The sequence below is a fragment of the Falco peregrinus genome, chromosome 6 (assembly GCF_023634155.1).
Source record: "Falco peregrinus isolate bFalPer1 chromosome 6, bFalPer1.pri, whole genome shotgun sequence".
NCBI classification, from domain to species: Eukaryota; Metazoa; Chordata; class Aves; order Falconiformes; family Falconidae; genus Falco; species Falco peregrinus.
Window position 1 is genome coordinate 73,156,529 of NC_073726.1, and position 20,072 is coordinate 73,176,600.

Consider the following 20,072-nt stretch of genomic DNA (forward strand, 5'->3'; position numbering starts at 1 on the left):
TATTAATGAAGATCCTTTAATACTTGTTATCATTCTTTTTATTAGTTTATACATATGTATATGCATTTGTGTATGTGTGTACACATACATTATTAGATGCTGTAATGAAATATTCATAGTTGTTTTCACTGAGCTGATATATGAATCCAGTACAATGGTATGCTTGAGTTGGAAAACCAAAAAATTATTGCCTAATAATTTTCCTTATCTCTCTACCACAGTCATAATGAACGAAAAGTAACCTGCAAACATCCAGTAACAGGACAGCCATCGCAGGACAACTGTATTTTTGTTGTGAATGAACAGTAAGTGGCATCTGTTTCAGTCTATAAAATACATGTTTTAAAACGTGTTAATATTGGAGTAAGATTCAGTCATTGCTAATTGCAATGTTTATTTTTTCCAGGTCAGACAAGCATGTATAAAGTTTTAATTATTTGTTTAAATTCTTTGAAAGTAACATGAAATATTGAATATGAATTTTTAAGATTAAAAACCATAGCCCAACTTAGTTATATGATAGAAATGCACCATGTTTATGCACTGTGTGAATTTCCATTTGCCACTTTATCCTGTAGTGGTAGCCAATGACCTGTATATTATGTAATAAACCAGTAAGCTCCCAAAAAGGAATAAATTTTGTAATCACTTAGGGACAATCACATGCCATTATTCTATTGTATCTTGCTTGATAGTTTCTCCTCAATTGGTTATTTTCTTGGCCAGTTGAGACACTTTCTGAATCGCTAGATAAGAACTTGGTTTTGCTAGGTTTGCATTAGTTTTGTAAAGTACACAATATGAGACACTATGCATGAAAGTCATACCTGACCTCGGGATTTTATATGGGTATCGGGTGTCCTACTCGCCACCATTGCTGCAACGTGTTATATGGTGGCTTGAGTGAAAACCTGTGTGAACTGTGAGCTGCAATAGGTGAAATCTCACAAATGTGCATGTTCTCATTGAAGTGGGACAAAGCCATATGGGGCCTTTGAAGAGCATTTCCTTCAATTTCCATCTCGTGCTCATACCTGTCTTTTTTCTCCTCCCACCAACACCTCATCCTAACAGAGAAATCCTATTTTAAAACATCATCTTAAAATTCATCTCTAATGGGTTTAAGTTTAAAACATAATGCAGGTAACTTTACAGTTCAATGTGAATTGCTTTCAAATTGGGAAAGTAGGACACGGGCTGTACTGGGCTACGTTTAGGCGTGCTTTCTAATAGCAGTCTGCACACACAGCATGTTCTAGTGCTATTACATATTCTATTTTCAGGACTGCTGCAGCAATGACATCTGAAGAAAAGAAGGAGCGACCAGTAAGCATGATATGTGAAGCAACTAACTATAATCTGACATCAGATTATGCTGCTCATCCCATGAGCCCTGTGGGCAGAGTAAGTCTTTATGTCCAAATTAAATTAAAAGTTAAATAACTCAGTTATTCCACAAGGTACTAGTCAGTGCTATATATTAGCGTTCTTATGAAAAAAAGAAACCAAGCATATATCTTTTTCAGGGCACTTGGCTCCTTTCACATTTAATTTGGAAACTGAGATGTCTGAAATTATTACTGAAGCTGTAATTTTTTTCAGGTATCTCAGATCTTATGACTTGCACGTACTTAGGTTGTTTACAGAATCTGACCTTTCTAATCTGTGTGAACAGCAAAACCTTGAGTGACTGATCAGACATCTGCGTAAGCATCGTTACAGAAATCGCTCAATCACAATTGACTGGATTTGTCCAGTTAAAATAGAGAGAATTATAATAGTGTGTAAGAAGTAGTTACAAGAGAGATGGAAGGTGACCCTGTGGTAAAATTAAAGGGCAGTGACATGATTTGCTCTCATGAGGCAGAAGCAGAAGTTCTGGTTTCCTAGGAAAATACCTGGAGATCCCTAGGTTGCTTTGTGTCCCGCTTTCTCCATTGACTCAGCTTCTCAGAAGGCTGGGGTAAATGTCCAGATGTTTATTGAGGTGGTAGGTTCAATTATATCAGCTTTTAAGTTTATTGGATAAAGCTGATGAGGCTATTGTGTGCGTTTCTGGGTTCTTTTTCTTTTCCATTTTCTGGACAACTTTTCTGAATGGAAGTATATTTTCTACAAAATTAAGAACTTCCTTATGTTTACTAGGACACCAAGGTAACAACTTAGATCAGTGATTACAGACAAGAGCCCTGTAATCTCTTCTACTCAGCACTTAACGTTTAAACAAGGAAAAAAAATCCCCATACTTTTACAAGTAATTAAAAACTTTAACCCTGAGAAGTGCTTTTCAGCTGATTAATCTAGCCTGCAAGAGAAAAATAAACTTTGGAATGTGTTCTAACTGAGCAAATCCCTTAATTTCGGCAATGTGGATTGAAATAGTTTATTTTCCATGTAGTAGGAAACATTGTAAACATTCTTCAAGTGCGTTTTGGAAACATTTTTTATTGTTTTATATCTGTCATTTGATAGGTAGAATCCTTGACCTACGTTGGAAAACTGTTGTTTCATGAGAAAAGTGTCTTAAATCTATTAGTGTTTCTGGGGAAAGAAGAAGTCACAGATGAATTAAAGAGTAACAAAATCCATCTCAATTTTCATATGATCATGTTCAAGGCCATGCAGGAAAGGCAGTTTAAAACAAAACAAAGCAAACTAGAAAAAACCCAAACAACAACAATAACAAACAAACACAAACCCAACCAAGCCCTAAAACAACCAAGCAAACAAAAAACCCAAAACAACTTACTGTTAAGAGTTGTAATACTGATATAGATTGCAGTAGTTAGAAAATTAATTATGACAGAACTAGCTAGGAAGCATTCTCAGGTTAAATGTAGGAAAGGAATTACAATTTAGGGGCACATGTTTTACAAACATATTTTTCATACTCTTTTGAAAGAGAAGTTTAAAATGCCCCTTAACATGTTCGTTTCATAGTGTTCTACAAGAAAATTGAGATTGCCATGGCCCAGTTACTGTTATTACTGTCATTGATTAATGATTCTAGTTTCCTGTAGAAATTACTATATATTGAAAAAATAGAAATCTGTTCTACTTTGCATTCCTCCTGTCTGTTCTTGTTTTCAAAAGCATTTAAAATACTAATATGATTACTGTGACTGTATGTACAGTTACTGCACAACAGTTTTCAAATATGAATTTGTCTGAATGACTGCAATATAATTTTAAAAGTTTTGTTTTCAGTAGGTGAATTCTTGCAAAGTAGAACCACAGCTAATATTAGTCAGCATTTTCTGGTGGTTATTTAAAGCTAATGAGTTGAATTGCTTTTAAGATAACTACATAGAAATTGCCTGCTGGTTGTACCCAGATACAACAGCTGATTGTCTTCTGTGTTTTTATGCATGTCTCTCAACAGTAGAACCTGAAAATCTTAGCTGTTTTATCAGCTTTTGAATATAATATGTAGAGGCTCTGTATATTGCAGCACAGTAAGAGAGGAGTAAAATATTGGTGAGGAAAGTAAATTACAGAGCAGAAGAATGCTTCATGTGGTTGCTACACCTGTTTTTAGGTATTTCTGTATTCAGAGATGACTCATGAACACACCTAAAATTGGAAGGTATGAGGAATGGAAGGGAAGTTTGTGGTATGACTGACGTTTCAGACAGTTGAGGTGTACAGAAATAAGTTCCACCTTTCATTAATGTTAATTGATCCCGAATACAAACAGAACATGGAGAAGTTTCTATTTCGTGGCAGAAGGACTCACTGGAGTCTAGTGCTGTTGCTGTCTAAAGGCTAATATGAAGTGAGGCAAAAATCAGTCTCTCCCCTGTAAAAGTCTTAATGGTAATCCTCCTTTCCCACTGTATACATAATGCTGGCCAAATAACACACTCCAGCTCTGTTAAGCACTGATTCTTCCCTATTAGCTTGAAGTGCATTTCTAAACTTATAGCCACTAGCTTAGACCTCTGACTGTGAAAAAGATCTGTGTAGGCTTGAGATTGCCACAGTTACATATTTCCACCCCTCTTGAAAATTAAGAAGATGCTTTTGTAGTTGCTTTTTTTTTTTCTTCCTGTTTCTCCCCACTGTTAAAGTCACTGCCTAGGCAAATAAGATTGTATGTCCTGAAACGCGTTCAGGGAATAAGCTTTTTAATGGGTAAAGTCAGTCATATTACCAATCGCCCTCCACAGTTCACCTTCCCTGCTCTTCGTTGCTGTCCTGATGATCAGCAGAATAAGGCTAACAATTTTATCTCACAGTAAGTGGAATGGAGTGACAGCCCAGGACAGCTGCTGCAGAGCTCCTTGTGTCTCCATTACAGCTAGAATGTATCACGTTATTTATAAGTATTCATCAGTTTGTTTATAGATGCTCATACAGTGCTTAAGCCAGCCCAGCTTTAAATGGCTGGTTCAGGTATAGACATACATGCCTTCTCAGGATTCAGGTTAGCCAGAAATTTTGGAGTAATAATCGTAAGATACATTAGCAAATAGCATAATAAACAGGAGTGGTGTGAAGGGCAGTGTTTGTGCTCAATGCTAAACATCGGTACTGTGTTTTCATGGTTTATATTCAGACCAGTCCAGTAGTGCTTCTTGTGCATCTTACATTTTAGTCTTACCTAAAATAAAGCCAGTTTGCTCTACTGTGCAAACCAAAGCACAGTGAAAGGGAACAACTGGGAGATTTGTTTCAAGAGCAACCTCCTGGTGCAAGTTAAAGTGCTGAGACAGAAACCCACTCAGCTCATGGAGGAATGCAACACTTGAAGGCACTGAAAATTGCCTACACAATCCAGAAGGCAGCATCGTGTTGGTTTGTGGTTTGGAAGATAATATAAGCCTTGAAGTCTGGAAACATATTTTTAAACAGAAGTTGAAAGTAACGGAGATTTAGATTTCCATTCTTTCAGCTCACATGCAGAAAATTTCCTTGTCAGCAAGGTTCTCAACCCACGTTTTTCAAACATAGACACAATATGTTTAGTGTTAATTAATTACTTTTGTTCTAGTTCTGCAACTGGGGAAGAAGCCTCACATAAGTTCTGTGTCTACCAGCTAAGGATAGAGAAGAGCAGCTTTCAAAGTGATGAACTGTGCAGCCCCAGCTACTGACTGGTCTGTTACCCAGAGTTCAAAGCTCTGCTGGTGTTTGGCGTCTTCAGGTTTTGGAAAGTATGAATGTCACTGGCTGGACTTCCTGGCTTCTTCTGTACAGGGTCCCTCCTGTGGGTTCTGGTTTTGGAGGCATCGCAGTGGCTGGGACCATTCTTTAGAACCAGTCAGATGTGAATATAAGTTTGCTAGCTCTGTTACCTTCTACACCTTCCAGCAAGTACTTAGTAGGTGGACCTTTGTTCAGTATCCTCCTTTTCTCTTTGCCTTCTCCAGAAGCTGGAGCTGTGCAATATGTCCTATATTTTTAGTGGTGTGGGGTAAAAGGTAGTTGAACTCTTCAATTCTTTTTTCCTTTCTTCCTGCTTCTCCAGTTTGTAAGATATTAGATGTTTGTGTGAGAGAATACGTGATGGCCAGGGATCCCAGGCATAACAAGAGGAGGAGGTGGTCTAAAAAGTTTGAGAACTGATAATTATGTTTATATATACACCTACAAAATTCCAATATCCTAAAATACTCATTGTCTCGAGACTCAGAATTTGTTGTGAACAGTTACTTTCTGTATGCTGTGTGTGGTAAAATAATCACGAGTCATCTAAAGTATTTATTAACTAAAATTAGAAAGCACTTGTGATGCTGTGTTTAATTAAAGGAAGTTTGTATTCACAGTTGGTAAGATGTAACCCATTAAAACTTTGCTGTGAGCTCAGTGAAATTAGAGTCACTATGTTTTATCATCAGACCTACCTAACAGATATCTATCTAAATTACCTGAATTTGTTAGTAGACTTGACATTAGTAGTACTCGTGGTTTACTGTGTTTTCAGAAGCATCCTTAATGCATTAGCCATTTTACAAGCATAGGAAGTCTGGAATGCTCTTGAGAGGTTTTGAACCTTTAATACCTAATAGAGCAGGTATGAGCGTTCTAAATTATTTCTGATCAAAATCTTGGCATAGCTCTTGTGTGATATGCCAATATAGTAGCCATATAGATCAACTGAAGTACATCTAGTTAACTTTGTAACGTGCTCTGGATTCTTATAGGTCCTCTGTATGTCATTCCTTGGCTTCTTACAAAGCTTTGTCCATTTTGCACTGGTAGAATTTTTTCAGATGAAAATGTGAAAGGTTTTTACTTTTATTTTTAATTAGGCTTTCAATTGCTTGTTCTATCTTGTTTTCCAAACAGAGCTGAGTCAAATTTCTGTATCTCCAAGGGAAATTAAAAGCACTCTGTTTTTATATTCCCACCTGATTCTTTCAAAAAATAAAACGACCTTGTTTCATTGCCTTAAGTCTGTCTACAACAGAAACACACATAGTTTTTGTAATTTGTTCTTTTTTGGCTAAGTTATGTTGTATTCTTCGGTTAATGGCATCATTAACAGAAGCTGCATATCATTTTAAATTGCAGGTTTCGGTTTATGATTTTTAACCTACTGTGGAATGCTCTCTGCAGCATGTATAAAACCCAGCTCAGTTCTGCGGTGCGTGTTGAGAGAGTTTCCATAGAGAAACACCATACCCTAATTTGCAACAAAACCCAAGTGTATGTTAGGAACTTTGCATAATCTTATGATTACTCTCAGTAGTGGAGATGGGGAAGCTGAAGCACAGGGTTGTATTGTCTCAATTCAAATGGTGGATTTGGAGGAAAGCCATGAGCACAGCTTAAAAAACTTGACTTCTTTTGCAGAGTGTGATACTTTGCTGTATCATATCCCATGGTCTCTGAGGCACTAATTCTTACAAAATTTAAAACGCAAGTAAATGCTTAGCGCATGTAGTTGCAGAACAGACTTTCCAAATGCAGGCTGAAATGAATGAAGTGTGAATTGGCCAAGCACTTGCATGTTTCTTTATGCCTTTTCCAATTTCTTTTGGTTACTCAAGTAGAAGGATAAAATCTCAAATGGGTTATTTATCCTACTTCTCTTAGTCATCTGTGATCATTGCACAACTGTAAGGTTGTAAAAGGTATAAGCAACAGCAGATATAAGCACTGGAGTTTCAGGGCAGAAGTGTCAAAGTAGTTCTTACCACAAGCAGGTAAAATAACGAACATTCAAACCAGCGAAAGCATCGCAGAGCAAAGGGTTCTTGAGAGGGAAGAAAGAACTTTAAAATATTTAGTATATGTTAGGAAAGGTGGAGTTATAACCTGTTGAAGTCTAAACAACTTTCATGTATTAGGCCAGTGTTGGAATCAGGAAAGAGTAAATTTTTCTTGCCCAGGTGTTGTAACTTTTCATAATTAGTAATAGTTTGATTCATTTTACTTCTCTTTCTACAGCTTGGTAAGCTTTTTACCTACTGTATAAGAAGGCCAGATATGTAATAAGTTGGTTTTTCTTGTTATAAAAAAATAACCCAACAACTTTAAGTACTTGTCTTGGGATTTGTCTTTAAATTTTCTGCAGAGGAAAAAAGAAATGCTGAAGCCAGCAAGAACTATCATCATAATAATAATTTATCTAAAAAAAGGAATACAGTTTGCATTCTGCAGTTCCCCAGAGTAACACATGTAAGAAAAAGGTCTTAAAGAAAAGAAAATGCCTTATGATTTTTCAACAGATATTAATGTCATGTTTTCTTTAACATGTTCAATTCAATTTAGACATCACGATCTTCAAAGAAGGTTCATAATTTTGGAAAGAGATCAAACTCAATAAAGAGAAATCCTAATGCACCAGTTGTCAGACGTGGCTGGCTCTACAAACAGGTACTCTTCCCCTCTTCACCCCCTTCTGGGTTTTGGGGTTTTTTGGTAAGGTGTGTAATGTACAAAAGACAGTCATCTGCATAAAATGCAACAATAGCAATACCAGAGTGAAGCTGTGAGCTGTGAGGAACTGACACATGGTATTTTAATTAATTAGCTGCTTATTGGATAACATCTGATATAAATGGGTAAGGGCATTAGGCAAGTACAGAACATTGGTATTGGTATATCATATGTATGTATTTCTTTCTAAAATCCACAAAGGGCTTAAAAAATCTAGACTGATTTTAGTAGTAAATAGCTGAATTAGTTTCAGGCATGTGGAGATGATGGGACAAGGATGTATGGCCCAGGATATTGTGGTTTTTAAATTCTGAAGTTTCTTTTGTTAGGCTGAATGTCTTAATTGTTATTTTTTTAAAGTAAATACTTCCAGTAACAAATTGGAATTCAAGCCATTTTTTCACATATGAAAAGAGAGAGAGAGTTTTCTTAACTGAAAGCTAATTATCTTAAAACCAGAGATCATTTTAGGTTTTTCTATTGAATATAAACTAATCTGAAGTATGTGCTCTTTAGTATTTAGTGTATTCAGTCTTCTGGAGACTTGCTTTGTATTTTGCAACACCAGACCACCTGTACTTTCTTGCTATGCAGGAAATCAGAGTAGTTTGATCAAAAAATTGAACAACAAAACTGACTAGGCCATATTAGGAATATATTTTGTAAGTACAACAACAACCCTGTAAGAACTTGTCATTTAAACTCAGCTGAGGCAACTGTGTGTGTGTGTGTGTATATATATATATATATAAAGTTTTCAATCTGCATTGTCATTTACTGCCCCTACTCTGATAGGCTGGTATAACCCTCATGGATTTTTGAATGCTGTTGAGTTAGTTTTAAAAAATACTTATCAGATAAAAAGATCTAGAAATATCTGTTTAGTAGATTTTTCCCTATTTAGATATTCTTGTGGCCTCTACTCTCGTCCAGTATTGAGACTGGAAAGTTGTCACAAAGGCAAGAGGTTTTTTGCTGTTTTGGGGCTATTAAACTTTTTAGCTTGAAAAAAAAGTCACTCTTCCTAAAGTACTGTTCTCTGGATTTTTTCATTAAGTGAGTCAATCAATTAACTTGATTGAAATATGAAGTCTGAATTACAGCACAGGTGGTTGTGCACATGAGTATCTGTGTTGTTATCTTTGCTGCTTGCTTCTGAATAAGTTAGATTCGTGATGATCTGGCTTTTCATTCTGAGGTCCTTTGTAGTGAGTTTTAAATCTTGCACAACCTCCCCTGTTCAAGCAGCCTTACCTAGGGCTGGTTGTCCAGAGCTGGTTTTGAGTATCCTCACAGATGGGAGACTGCACCACAACCTCTTTGGGCAACCTGTGCCAGTGTTCGCCCACAGTAAAAAATTTTACCTCTGCTCAGGTGGAATTTCATGTTTCTTAATTTGTGCCCATTGTCTCTTGTCCTGTCACTGGGCACTGCTAGCTGGAGTTTGGCTCCATCTTCTCTACACTCTCCCTTCAGGTATTTATACGTATTGATAAGATGCCCCCTTTCTCCAGACTGAACAGTCCCAGCCTTCTCAGCCTCTCTTCATATGAAAGATGCTTTGATCCCTTAATCAGCTTTGTGGCCCTTTGCTGGATTCACTCCAGTATGTTCATATTTCTTCTGTAGCAGTGAGCCCCGCAGTGAACGCAGCACTCCAGCTAGACTTCAGTAGGGCTGAGAGGAAAGGATGTCCTCCCTCCATCTGTTGACAGCACTGCTAATGCAGTCTAGGATGCTATTGATCGTCTTTGAAGGTGCATTGCTGGCTCCTGATCAGCTTGTCCACCAGGACCCCCTGGGTTCTTCCCCACAGAGCTCCTTTTTAGCTGATCAGCCCCCATGTGTACTGGTGTGAGGGGTTATTCCTCTCCAGATGGAGGACTTGGGGCATTTCCCTTTGCTGAACTTCATGAGATTCTGCTCTGCCCTATTTTCCCAGCCTGTCAAGGTCCCTCTGAATGACGGCACACCCATCTGGTGTGTCAGCCACCCCACACAGTTCCTATTACGTGCAAACTTGCTGAGGGTGCACTCTGTCTCAGCATGCAGGTCATTAATGAAGATACTAAATAGTCTTGGCCACAGTATCAGCCCCTGGGGCAGATCACAAGCAACTGGCCACCGCTGGTGTCACTGATCACCATTCTCTGGGCCTGGTAGTTCAACCAGTTTTCAATACACCTCACTGTCAAAATGCATACCACAGAACAGAGCTTATGTGTAACATTATTTAAATGCTATGATGTTTGATTAGTTTTTGGAAGAAGAGGGTTTGCTGTATGTTCCACGTTGTAGCAGTAAATTGAAAGCCAATTTTAGTTAAGAGCTCTACCAGCCGATACTGTCTTCAGAAATTTACAGTGAAAGCCTGTACAGGTTTCTCTTTGATATTAAGATAACTTTCTTAAAATATTTATGTAATCACAGGTAACAGCAAGTTTTGTTTGACTCGGGGTGTGCTGCCTTATTGCGTGCAATGCTATTCTGCCATTTTTCTACTAGTTTTTAAGTCCAGAGTCAACTTCTTTTGGAAAGGTTTAATGTCAGTATACTATAACCATATTATGACGTAGTCACAATCATAAGGAAATAATAATTAGTAAATTCACTGATACAGAAAGGATATGCTTTATAGTAGGAAAGAATTTAAAATATGAGAACCACAGTCATTTTGTATGCCCCTCTTCTATGTCTGAAGAAGGCCAAAAGATCATTTCTAGCACGTCTCATTGCTGGCAGATACTTACTTGTGGCCGTGCAGAAACCTGTTGGTGTTTTTGAGTGATGGGATAAATGTGATGTTGATATAACAGCCTCTTCAGAAAGTCTGTCCAAGGGTTTGTGATAATCCTTTATACTGAAGAAGTTTGGGGATTTTCATTTTAAACGGTTGATTTTATTGCCAGTGTATGTTGGACCAGGGGGCCAGCATCCTCATCTGCTGCTGGGTCAGTGACTTTGTCAGGGAGGTGAGGGGGGCAGCCTCCCCTCCTGGTATCTGCCTTTCCAGCTGTGTAATAGGAGCTGACTGCTACAGGCAGTGCTTCCAGACTTCACTGCTGTTTGTTAAACTACTTCGAGGTCCTCAGAAGGAAGGTGCTATAAAGTGTTTAGTTATTGTATTTATGGAAATGTTTGTGGCAAAGGATTTTTTTGCTCTTTCTGAATAGTATTTCCTAGCTAATGCTTGCTTTAACCTTTCTTCTCCCTCCTACAGCTTATTTCCTCACCCCAAAAAGAGCAGGGCTTAAAATACAAAGCTAAAAATTATGCTGACTTTTCTCAAAAAAAAAACCAACCCAAACAAACAAACAAAAAAAAAAAAAACCAAACACAAAAAAAACCACCCCAAAACCAAGCCCATACCACCCCACAGTTTTTCATTATAGAATCCCTCTTCTCGATTGTCACAAAACCTATTTACCTCAAGACTATTGATAATTCACACCTGCTTTTCTTCTTGGAACAGATTAACGTATTTATTAAATCTAATTCTACTAGGATGTGTGCAATGTAATGCTCTGGCTTATTTCCACTGCAGTAATGATGGCAGTCTTTCATTCAGAGTTGTGCAGTGTAAATTGGTTATAAGCATAAAGGAAAATGAAATTACTTTAGGAATAAACTTTATTTGGGAAAGAAATTTCCTCTAGATATATGAATGCTAGCAGAAAATGAAGTTCAGCAGACTTTCTTTAGAAAACAAAGGAGGATGTACCTCAAGTATTATCTTGCTTTTTTCCTTTTTTAAAAATGTACACATTTTTTTCAGTTAATTGTAGATGGTAGTCTCTAGCATGCTAAAATAATGGACACTTATTTATACTAGAATCATGTTAACTTCAGGCTTCCTGGTTTATGATCTTTGTTTGCAGTGTTAAGTCTGTGATGAGAAGTCAATGATACTTAAAATACCTCAGCCAAGAAAATTAACTACTAGCCACCACAGTTATGTAGTACCTGGTTTACTTTATGAACTATTACTATTAACAGTCTGAAAGTTCTTACTTGATTGCTTTGATTAACACAGGATAGCACTGGAATGAAATTGTGGAAGAAACGGTGGTTTGTGCTCTCAGATCTGTGTCTCTTCTATTACAGAGGTAAGTTCCACTCAGCAGAGTTGCGTTTGCCTCTTTTACTGGAAGCAGATAAATTTTTACACACCACTCAAATGTAAAATAAGAAGCTGCTACTTAAATTAATGGATTAAAATAGTTGTATAGCTGTCAATATCCAGGCCTTGCTACTTTATCTTTTTTTTTTCTTTCTTTCTTAATTACCGATTTCACATAATTGCTTCCTGCCTGTCAGATGTGCTCTAAGGGCAAACCCATTCACAACTACCTTTTCCATTAAATTCTGGATTGTAGTTTTCTCACTGCTTCTGTTGCTAGGATCTAAATATGCCAGGTTAAATCTGAGTTTTTTCATGGAAATTATGTTACTGAAATTGGGATGGGAAAGGGATAGTGCTGGGGAGCTGAAACTCTGCCTTTGGAATGATAAAGAGGATATATGTGCCTTTTGGGAATGTAATCAATGTTTGTCAATACTTACGTAAAATGATGTCCAATTCTATATGAGTAGAAGTCTGCTGTATTTGGAACAAAGGAATCTATTAGTTCCCTTATGTAGCTACATTACACTTACTGTACATGGGGAAAATTAGCTGTTTATAATCCTAGTCTGGAGATATGTGTGTTAGAAAACGGATTCCTTCACTATTACAGATTATTAACTGTAGTGCTCCTGAGGGGATAAACAAATGGGATTTTAGCATATTGAAATGTATTCAGTCCTGAAAGAAGATGTAAAACCATAACAGTTTAAAGGAGGCTAGGAGCAAAGAAAATTGTAAAGCATGGCAAAATAGAGGAAAGTAAACAGTTAAGGCCATCTGCAGCCTTAGGTTCAAATGAAGGGTGAGAAAGGGTTTCTGTTTAGGATGAGACTTTAGAATTGGTAGAAGTGGTGTTGACGCTGGTGATGCTGAAAGCAATGACTGATAGATTTAAAATGCTGTTCTGTTAAAGTGCAGGATGGTTCTAATCTAATCAAGACAAATCAGGTCATGAAACAAAAGCTTTGTAACTGTAACCGGTTTAGTTAACAAATTCTGAATTACTGAAATATAATCATTAGGCTTTGTTTCTTTACCCCAAGAAGTATACAAAGCCAGATAAACCACTGCTCAGTCAAAATTAGGGTATAATTTCATTTGTGAAGGCATCAATCGTGATAAAGTTACAGTGCATTTAGTTAAGTGGTCATCATATACTCTGTGCTTTCTTATAGGGTTTTCCTATTTTAAACAAGTCTTCAGGCTCTCTCTTCGAAAGGTTCTAAAGAAAGTGCTGCTTTGTAGCAGCCTTAAGAACAGATTAAATTGACTTAAAGCCCTGCACATGAAGTGTCTCAAAATAAAACAAAAAAGCCATAAGTAAACCCAACAACAAATAAAATAAATCCAAACAGCTTTATAATATTTTTCATTTCTACATGTGAATGTGTCAAATAAGCTGAAATACAAGCAGAATAGTTTAAATTGATTACATAAAAAACCTTAGCTTTTAGCTATCACTTGTGAGAAGGCAGTTAAAGGTGATAAACTGTAAGTAAACATGTAAAGTGACAATCTTAAAGGCATTAGAAATGTCTACTAAAATACAAAAAAACTTGCACTCTAAACCCTGTGTTTTTATGGTTTTGTAAATTCTGTCTCAGATATTGAAAATTTGAAAGGAGGGAGCCATGCACTTTACTCCCAGATTGCAACCAGTGATTGTGGTTGTTGGGTTTTTTTTGCTTTTGTTAGTAAATCTCACTGATTGTGTTCCAGTGTTAGTACCTTATAATATCTAATTTATAGATGAAAAGAAAAATTATTCCATTGTATTTTTTCAGAGCTCAGAGAATAGTCTTCTGTTTCACAGAGGGAGAAAAGACTGACCACTTTCATATTGGAAGGTTACTGTTGCAACAAATAAAAGATCTTAAATCTGGACAGAAGATCAGATGTTTTTCTCTTGTATTATTTATACACAGCATACAAGTAAAGATGGTTATAGGGCAGTGTGATGTGTAGATAAAAGCTAGTCTAATTGGAAACAGATTCTTAAAATCTGGAAATGGAACATAGCAGTTTGTCTTTAACAAAGACCTCCAGACATGTAGTTTAGAAGTAAGTCAAAGTATAATCTAGCAGAAGGGGTTTTTTTTCCCTGAAACAGCAGTCCAAATGAAGTCAACCACAGTATTTGCCATGCATTCTGGGACGGAGGAAAAAAGGCAAATTTGTGTGTCTATGTGTGTGTGTGGCTAGCAAGGAATAAATATTTGATAGGGAAAGGTGGGATGGTTTCAGGCATACTTATGAGTACAGTTGAGTACCTGAAAGTAAATCCACTCCTTTCATTCCTTTTCTACCTTTTCATCAGACTAATTTCATGCTCAGTTCTCCAATTAAATATCTATCCCAGAAAGCATCATTTTTACGTTGAACATCATGTAATGCTAAAATGGCTGGGCAGAGCTTTCCCCATATGAACAACTTAAAAGCAGTGGCTTTTCAGAATTTAGTGAGTAAACAAGAACTGGGAAAAGATTTCTGAATCCGCATATAAGAGGTAGTCCTTTTGTGCTGTTTACATGCATTTTAATTGTAACTACTAATTTCCGATGCTTGAAACTTTGTATAGCTATATTTGTATTTGTGAAATTAAGACAAGTAGTCGTTTGTTATGGGCAATATCTTCAACTAAGAGAAGCGTTATGAGGAATGGTCTCCTAAGATACTGGTTGTAAATAGAAGTCTGTATCTTGAATACAATTAAGATTGACTCGTAAACTGCATCCAATTATTCCTTTATTAAAGCATAATTGACTTTAAGAGCTGGTTATGGCTTCCAGTTAAAATCTCAGTTTATTATTGTAATGTATTGCTCTAACATTTTATGTAAAACAAGATTCTGGGAAAAGGGTGCTTGGGGGAGTTTGTGGGGTTTTTTTACAAGTTATCTGGCACATGCATTCTCACAAATAGAATGTAATTGAGTGTAAACTCTTCATGGGAATTATAAAAACTTGTAGCTTAATATGCCCAATACCAGAAGAAGAATGAACAAATTTTCTCAAAGGCCAACAGTTATAAGCAGTATTTTAAAATACTTCTGCTCTCATAGGTATTTGCCATTTTTACTGAGCAGGCAATAGATGGCAGGTGTTGTTCTTGTCACTGAATTAGAGGCTTAACTTCCATCTGTTTTTCAGTTTTGAAGTCATACGCAGGTAAGCACTGACCCGCAGAAAAAACTAGGCGTAGTTGTTTGTGGTGTTTTCCATAAGGCAGATTCCATAAGGTAGCTCATGTGCTTAAACTTTTACAGAACTAGCACCCTCAGGAGTGGTTTTTGTGCTTGTCCGTCTTGGGGAAAAAGCTGGAGGCAGGTGTTTTCAGGTGACTTATGCTTCCTGGTGCTTAGCAGGTTTTGGGGGACACTCACTTGTGTGATACAAGTCCGGTGGCGTGTGTTGGCAGAGAGGGGCTGCACAACTGCTGTTGTGGACTGCACACCTTTGAGACTATACAGACACCTACCTAACAAATCAGTCTGGCTTTTGGATTCCCCAATTCATTTTCCTCTGAGCTAAACTTCTTGAGTGCTCTTGTGTTGTTGTGTGTCAACACATTTTGTTTCTCTAATCAAAGACTATGCATTCACAGATGAGAAAGAAGAAGGAATACTAGGTAGCATACTTCTACCTAGTTTTCAGATATCTGTGCTTTCTGCTGAGGATCATATTAACCGCAAATATGCCTTTAAGGTAAGGGACTTGATTTTTCAGTTTAATTTTATGTCTGAAAGCACAGTAACCTAGTGATCAGAATTCATTTTACTGAGTTATTATGCAAAACAGGACTGACAAACAGCTTCTGAGACTGACTTTTGAATAGTACAGTGGCAGAGGATTCCAGTATTTAGCCTGGTGTAAATATAGACATAATTACCAGAATGAGAAGACGGATGAGTATCACTTGTTATTAGTCTTTTAGTTTTAGTTCATGGATCTTAAATACTGTGTGGTGTTTTAGAATTGTAGACTGTATCTGCAGCTGGACTTATCCCACTAACGAAAGTTCTCCAGTTATTTAGATACAAAGTTTCTATTTACATTTATTAATAAGAATAATAACTATATACTATAACTTATATAGTGTATATATATAAAAATAATAAAATCTATTTAATATAAGTTGAAAGTTATAGTTACATATAAATAAAAATAAGGTTTTATTATCACTTCAGTCGCATTATTACATGAATCATTGTTAGCTGTGTTTCCCAGCTAATCTTTTTAACCATGATATAAATCACTCTACTAAATATTTTCTCTTGACTTTTTTTGTTGTTTTATGAGCTCCTTCTGGCTCTTCTTTTGGCCTTCTATGCAACACATCATTTATTTACTACGGTAAGTACTAATTAAAATTTACTATATCATTCAGACTGCAAAAACCTATGCCAAAATCTTATTTATAATAATTATATTAATTTACATTTATGGATAGTCAAGATAGTTTTTAATAGATTGAAGAAATTTAAGGGGGGGTTGAGTATTAATGAAGAAGCAGCAATGACTGAAAATTATAGGCAATTATTTTGAAAAGGTGAATGCAGTGACAGGGAAACATTGAAGTATTCCTTCCAATATTTTTTCTGATAGTATTATGTGCATAAATCTTATTATACAAAACATTAGAATGAGTATACAGTAACATTATTTGTCTCTCTTCTTTTACAGAATCTTATCTTTTTATTGCAATGACCATGTCATTTCCAATCAGGCAGCTCATCCAAACATGAGGACCTATTATTTCTGCACAGATACAGGGAAGGAAATGGAGTTGTGGATGAAAGCCATGACAGATGCAGCACTTGTGCAGACAGAGCCTGTGAAAAGGTAGTGTGGACTGACACAACAGTGGCACAGTGCATTTCTTTTTCATATTTAGTTTGATTTATTTGAATTAAATGGTGTACCTTAAAATAGATTGTTAATTGGCTGAAGTAATTTCTCCTTATATTGAAGATCCCTTACTGATTTGGTAACGTTGGATAAAATTTTGAAGTAGTAAATAATCTTAAGTTCTAATCTGAATATGGATGCCTTGAGTGTAAGGGGCTAGGAAAAAAAAAAAGTGACTGATTCCTTTAGCCAGTGGCATCAAAAGAAGTGCAATGACAAATACTATGTGCAGGCATGCTTCACTTCCCCTTACTGAGTAGCAATAGCAGCTCAGCTGGTGGTAGTCTTTGGCTTAGACCTGTCATAAGCCTCAATTTCACAACTGTAGTTTCTGGCTAAATTAAACAGTTGTACCTACAGGCAACCTGTGGGGAGTCATTCTGGTTCATCATTAAGCTGTCATCAAATTCATACTTACCTGATCTGGAGCCATATCCTTTATGTATCCATGTGTTGACAATGAATACCAAGTTATCACTGGAAGCCGTGTGTTCTCAGAAACTGAATCTTGTCTGCTACTGTCTGTCTAGTAAGAACTGTTTTCTCTCTGAATGTGGTCCCTTGGGTCAGCTCCATGGCATCTATAATGGAAGCCTCATCAACTGAAAATTTAAAAGCTCCTTGCTATTGATGGCACAGAAGTTGTTGCTGATGGCTGCTGTCACTTGATCTATTCCACGCTCTGTTCATTCCTGCTACACTGGAGCTAAATAAATGGCAGCAATGCTGAGAAAATTTAAGTTAAAAAAAAATAGTAAAGAATTGCATAGGCACACGTAGCAAAGAAGGAAAAGGTACAATCTTTGCAGAAGAGTAAACACATTCAACTTGTCAAAATACAAGCCATCTTTCCAAATTTTGCATTGCTAGTGCAAGTCATTCCTGTTAACTTGTTCCTGACATTTCTATAAGCCATATTGCAGTATCGTGCTAGCAGAAGCGTAAAATGGAATGCAGAATGATTAGACGCGCTTTTTTTAATGTTACATTTTTTAATGCTTTGTGGGCTTCTCAGTTAAACATAATGAAACTTTTACTTACGCCAATCTACACGACGTTCAGAAGGATAACGGTAAGCTAGGAACACTTTTAAATTTGTACCTGTGCAAATTTTAGTGACTAATCCTAAACAAAAGGTTAAAGTCTTAGCTTTCATCTCTAAGATCCTTTAAATATATAGGTAGTATATGAAATATTTCTTTCTCTGCATTTGACAGCGTGATGAAATAGCTTAACAGGAAAAAATATGTTGTTCTCTATACTTTGAAAAAATTACACATGTGCTTCAAGCTCTGTGTCCTTTTTTTTTTTCCTTCAGTAATGTTGGGCAAAACACTTATTTCAGCCTACAGAAAGGAGGAGTGGTAGGTCCAATTACCACAATGAAATTTGATCAGGTTATGTATGATTTCATATTATATATGAAGATGTTATGTTCTTTGCCTCCTGTAAGCCTCCTCATGTTTGAGAACAGTAAATGTTACAGGGAAAGGATGAGCGGAGTGAGACTGAGCATAAGCAAGTTTCCTCCTTTTATTTCTCTGTTCAGAGACTTTAAGAGAATGCTTTTAAAAGAATGAAGTTACCTTGACAAAATAAAATACCTCATATTGCTTAGTGAATAATACACTTAATCTGAAAAATCAGTTTTGGTTTGCATTGTAAGCGTATTGTAGATATCTGTGGTATCTTACAGATGGAGAAATTATTAAACCAAATGAGACCCACTTCAAATAAAAATCATGTATTGATTGTATAAGCACTTCATAGGGGGAATAATACTGAAGTGGGTCAATCTGAATCTTTTCGTAACCAGTGAAATTAACTTCATTTGGTGTTTGTAACACTGAAGACTGTTTGAAGAAGACATCTTAGTAGTAGAAGGAAGTTAATGTGAAGGAAGTGTATCTCCCTCTGACAGAGCCTTCTTAATGAGTGTTGTCTTCATAGTGTCTCCTGTAATAGTCAATGGTCTATAGAAGATATTTAGTAAATTATATAGGCAGATGTTACGTTATTACTTGTGACACTTCTTTTAACATAGGAAGCAATCTAAAATGTTAAATAACCACGTTTTTGTGCAGTCCATTAGTACAGCTCTACAGTCATGATTGCTGCCTCAGAGTCTATCAAGACACAACAGGGAGCCCGCCCTGGCGCCCCGTGCAGCTCCCGCAGGCTAGCTGTCCTGCAGGCTGCAGGGCCACGGCTGCTCTAACAAGACAGACATGCAGCCCACTGCCACGAAGGGTGTTCTAGTCTCCAGAAATGCTTGGCTGTGTGCATTCCTACCCTCTTCTGTCAGCTGTATTGCCTGTTCCAGCACTGATGTCTGCCTGTTCCAGGTGTTTGACAGAGTATAGGGAAATGGTGGGGATCCCCAGTACAGCTGATAATGATCTAACACTTTTTGTCCAGCTATGAATGCACCTGCAATCTGCCTTGCATTTCTTCAGGCACTTCTTGGTGAATCAGTGTAGCATACTAAATGAATAGAAAAACATTCAGGATCAAATTCAGTGTTTTTCTGCTGATATCATGGGCAGAATGGGCTTGCCAACAGCCAAAACAAGTGTCAAAAAAAGCACAAGAGCAGCAACTTGTGTAGCACCATCTTGTCTCAATTCAGGCAAGAAGCCTTAGAACAAAACAGAAGTAAATGTGACCTCTGAAAAGTCTGTTAGTAGTCTAGTCTTGAAATAATTACTTGGGGGGAAAATACATTTCAAGACCAATGAAGTCTCAAAGACTTTCATGTCTATTAGCTATAATAAGGAAGAAAGTTCTTCAGACATCTGTTTTCTAAAAGATCCATCTTTTGGCTGTCAAACCAGTTCTTAAAATGAGCCATGTATCAAGATATGATCTTATCCAGAAGAAATGCTGTTTCTTCCCTGTAAGACTCTGTTAAGGATTATGTATTGTATTAAGTCATCTGTAACCTAAAGTTTGCCATGCACATAGCTCTAAGCATGAATAATCTTGGTTCAGTCAGATTCAGCCAGTGCCTTTATTTCTCAAATCTGCTTTTTCTAGAGGCTTTAACGTTGTACTGAATGCAGTTTTCTAACAGACTAGCGGTTTACGATACAATAGCTAGCTTTATGAAGAACTTCCTTCCTTAAATATTTATGCAAGCTGATATTGAACCC

General features: G+C 36.8%; 1 protein-coding gene across 22 annotated transcripts in view; it reads left to right on the top strand.

Moving 5' to 3' along the window:
* Nucleotides 1-20,072, top strand: part of PLEKHA5 (pleckstrin homology domain containing A5) — a 168,726-nt gene that overhangs the window by 96,646 nt on the left and 52,008 nt on the right. For all 22 annotated transcript variants that reach the window (XR_008747782.1, XM_055808101.1, XM_055808095.1 and 19 more), the window contains 6 exons: nucleotides 222-305; nucleotides 1,284-1,404; nucleotides 7,720-7,824; nucleotides 11,921-11,993; nucleotides 15,617-15,717; nucleotides 16,739-16,854. Coding sequence is in view for 21 of the 22 variants with exons in the window: in XM_055808101.1 (XP_055664076.1) it covers nucleotides 222-305; nucleotides 1,284-1,404; nucleotides 7,720-7,824; nucleotides 11,921-11,993; nucleotides 15,617-15,717; nucleotides 16,739-16,854 (600 nt within the window). In the remaining variant the exon portion in view is untranslated. The remainder of the gene's footprint in view (nucleotides 1-221; nucleotides 306-1,283; nucleotides 1,405-7,719; nucleotides 7,825-11,920; nucleotides 11,994-15,616; nucleotides 15,718-16,738; nucleotides 16,855-20,072) is intronic.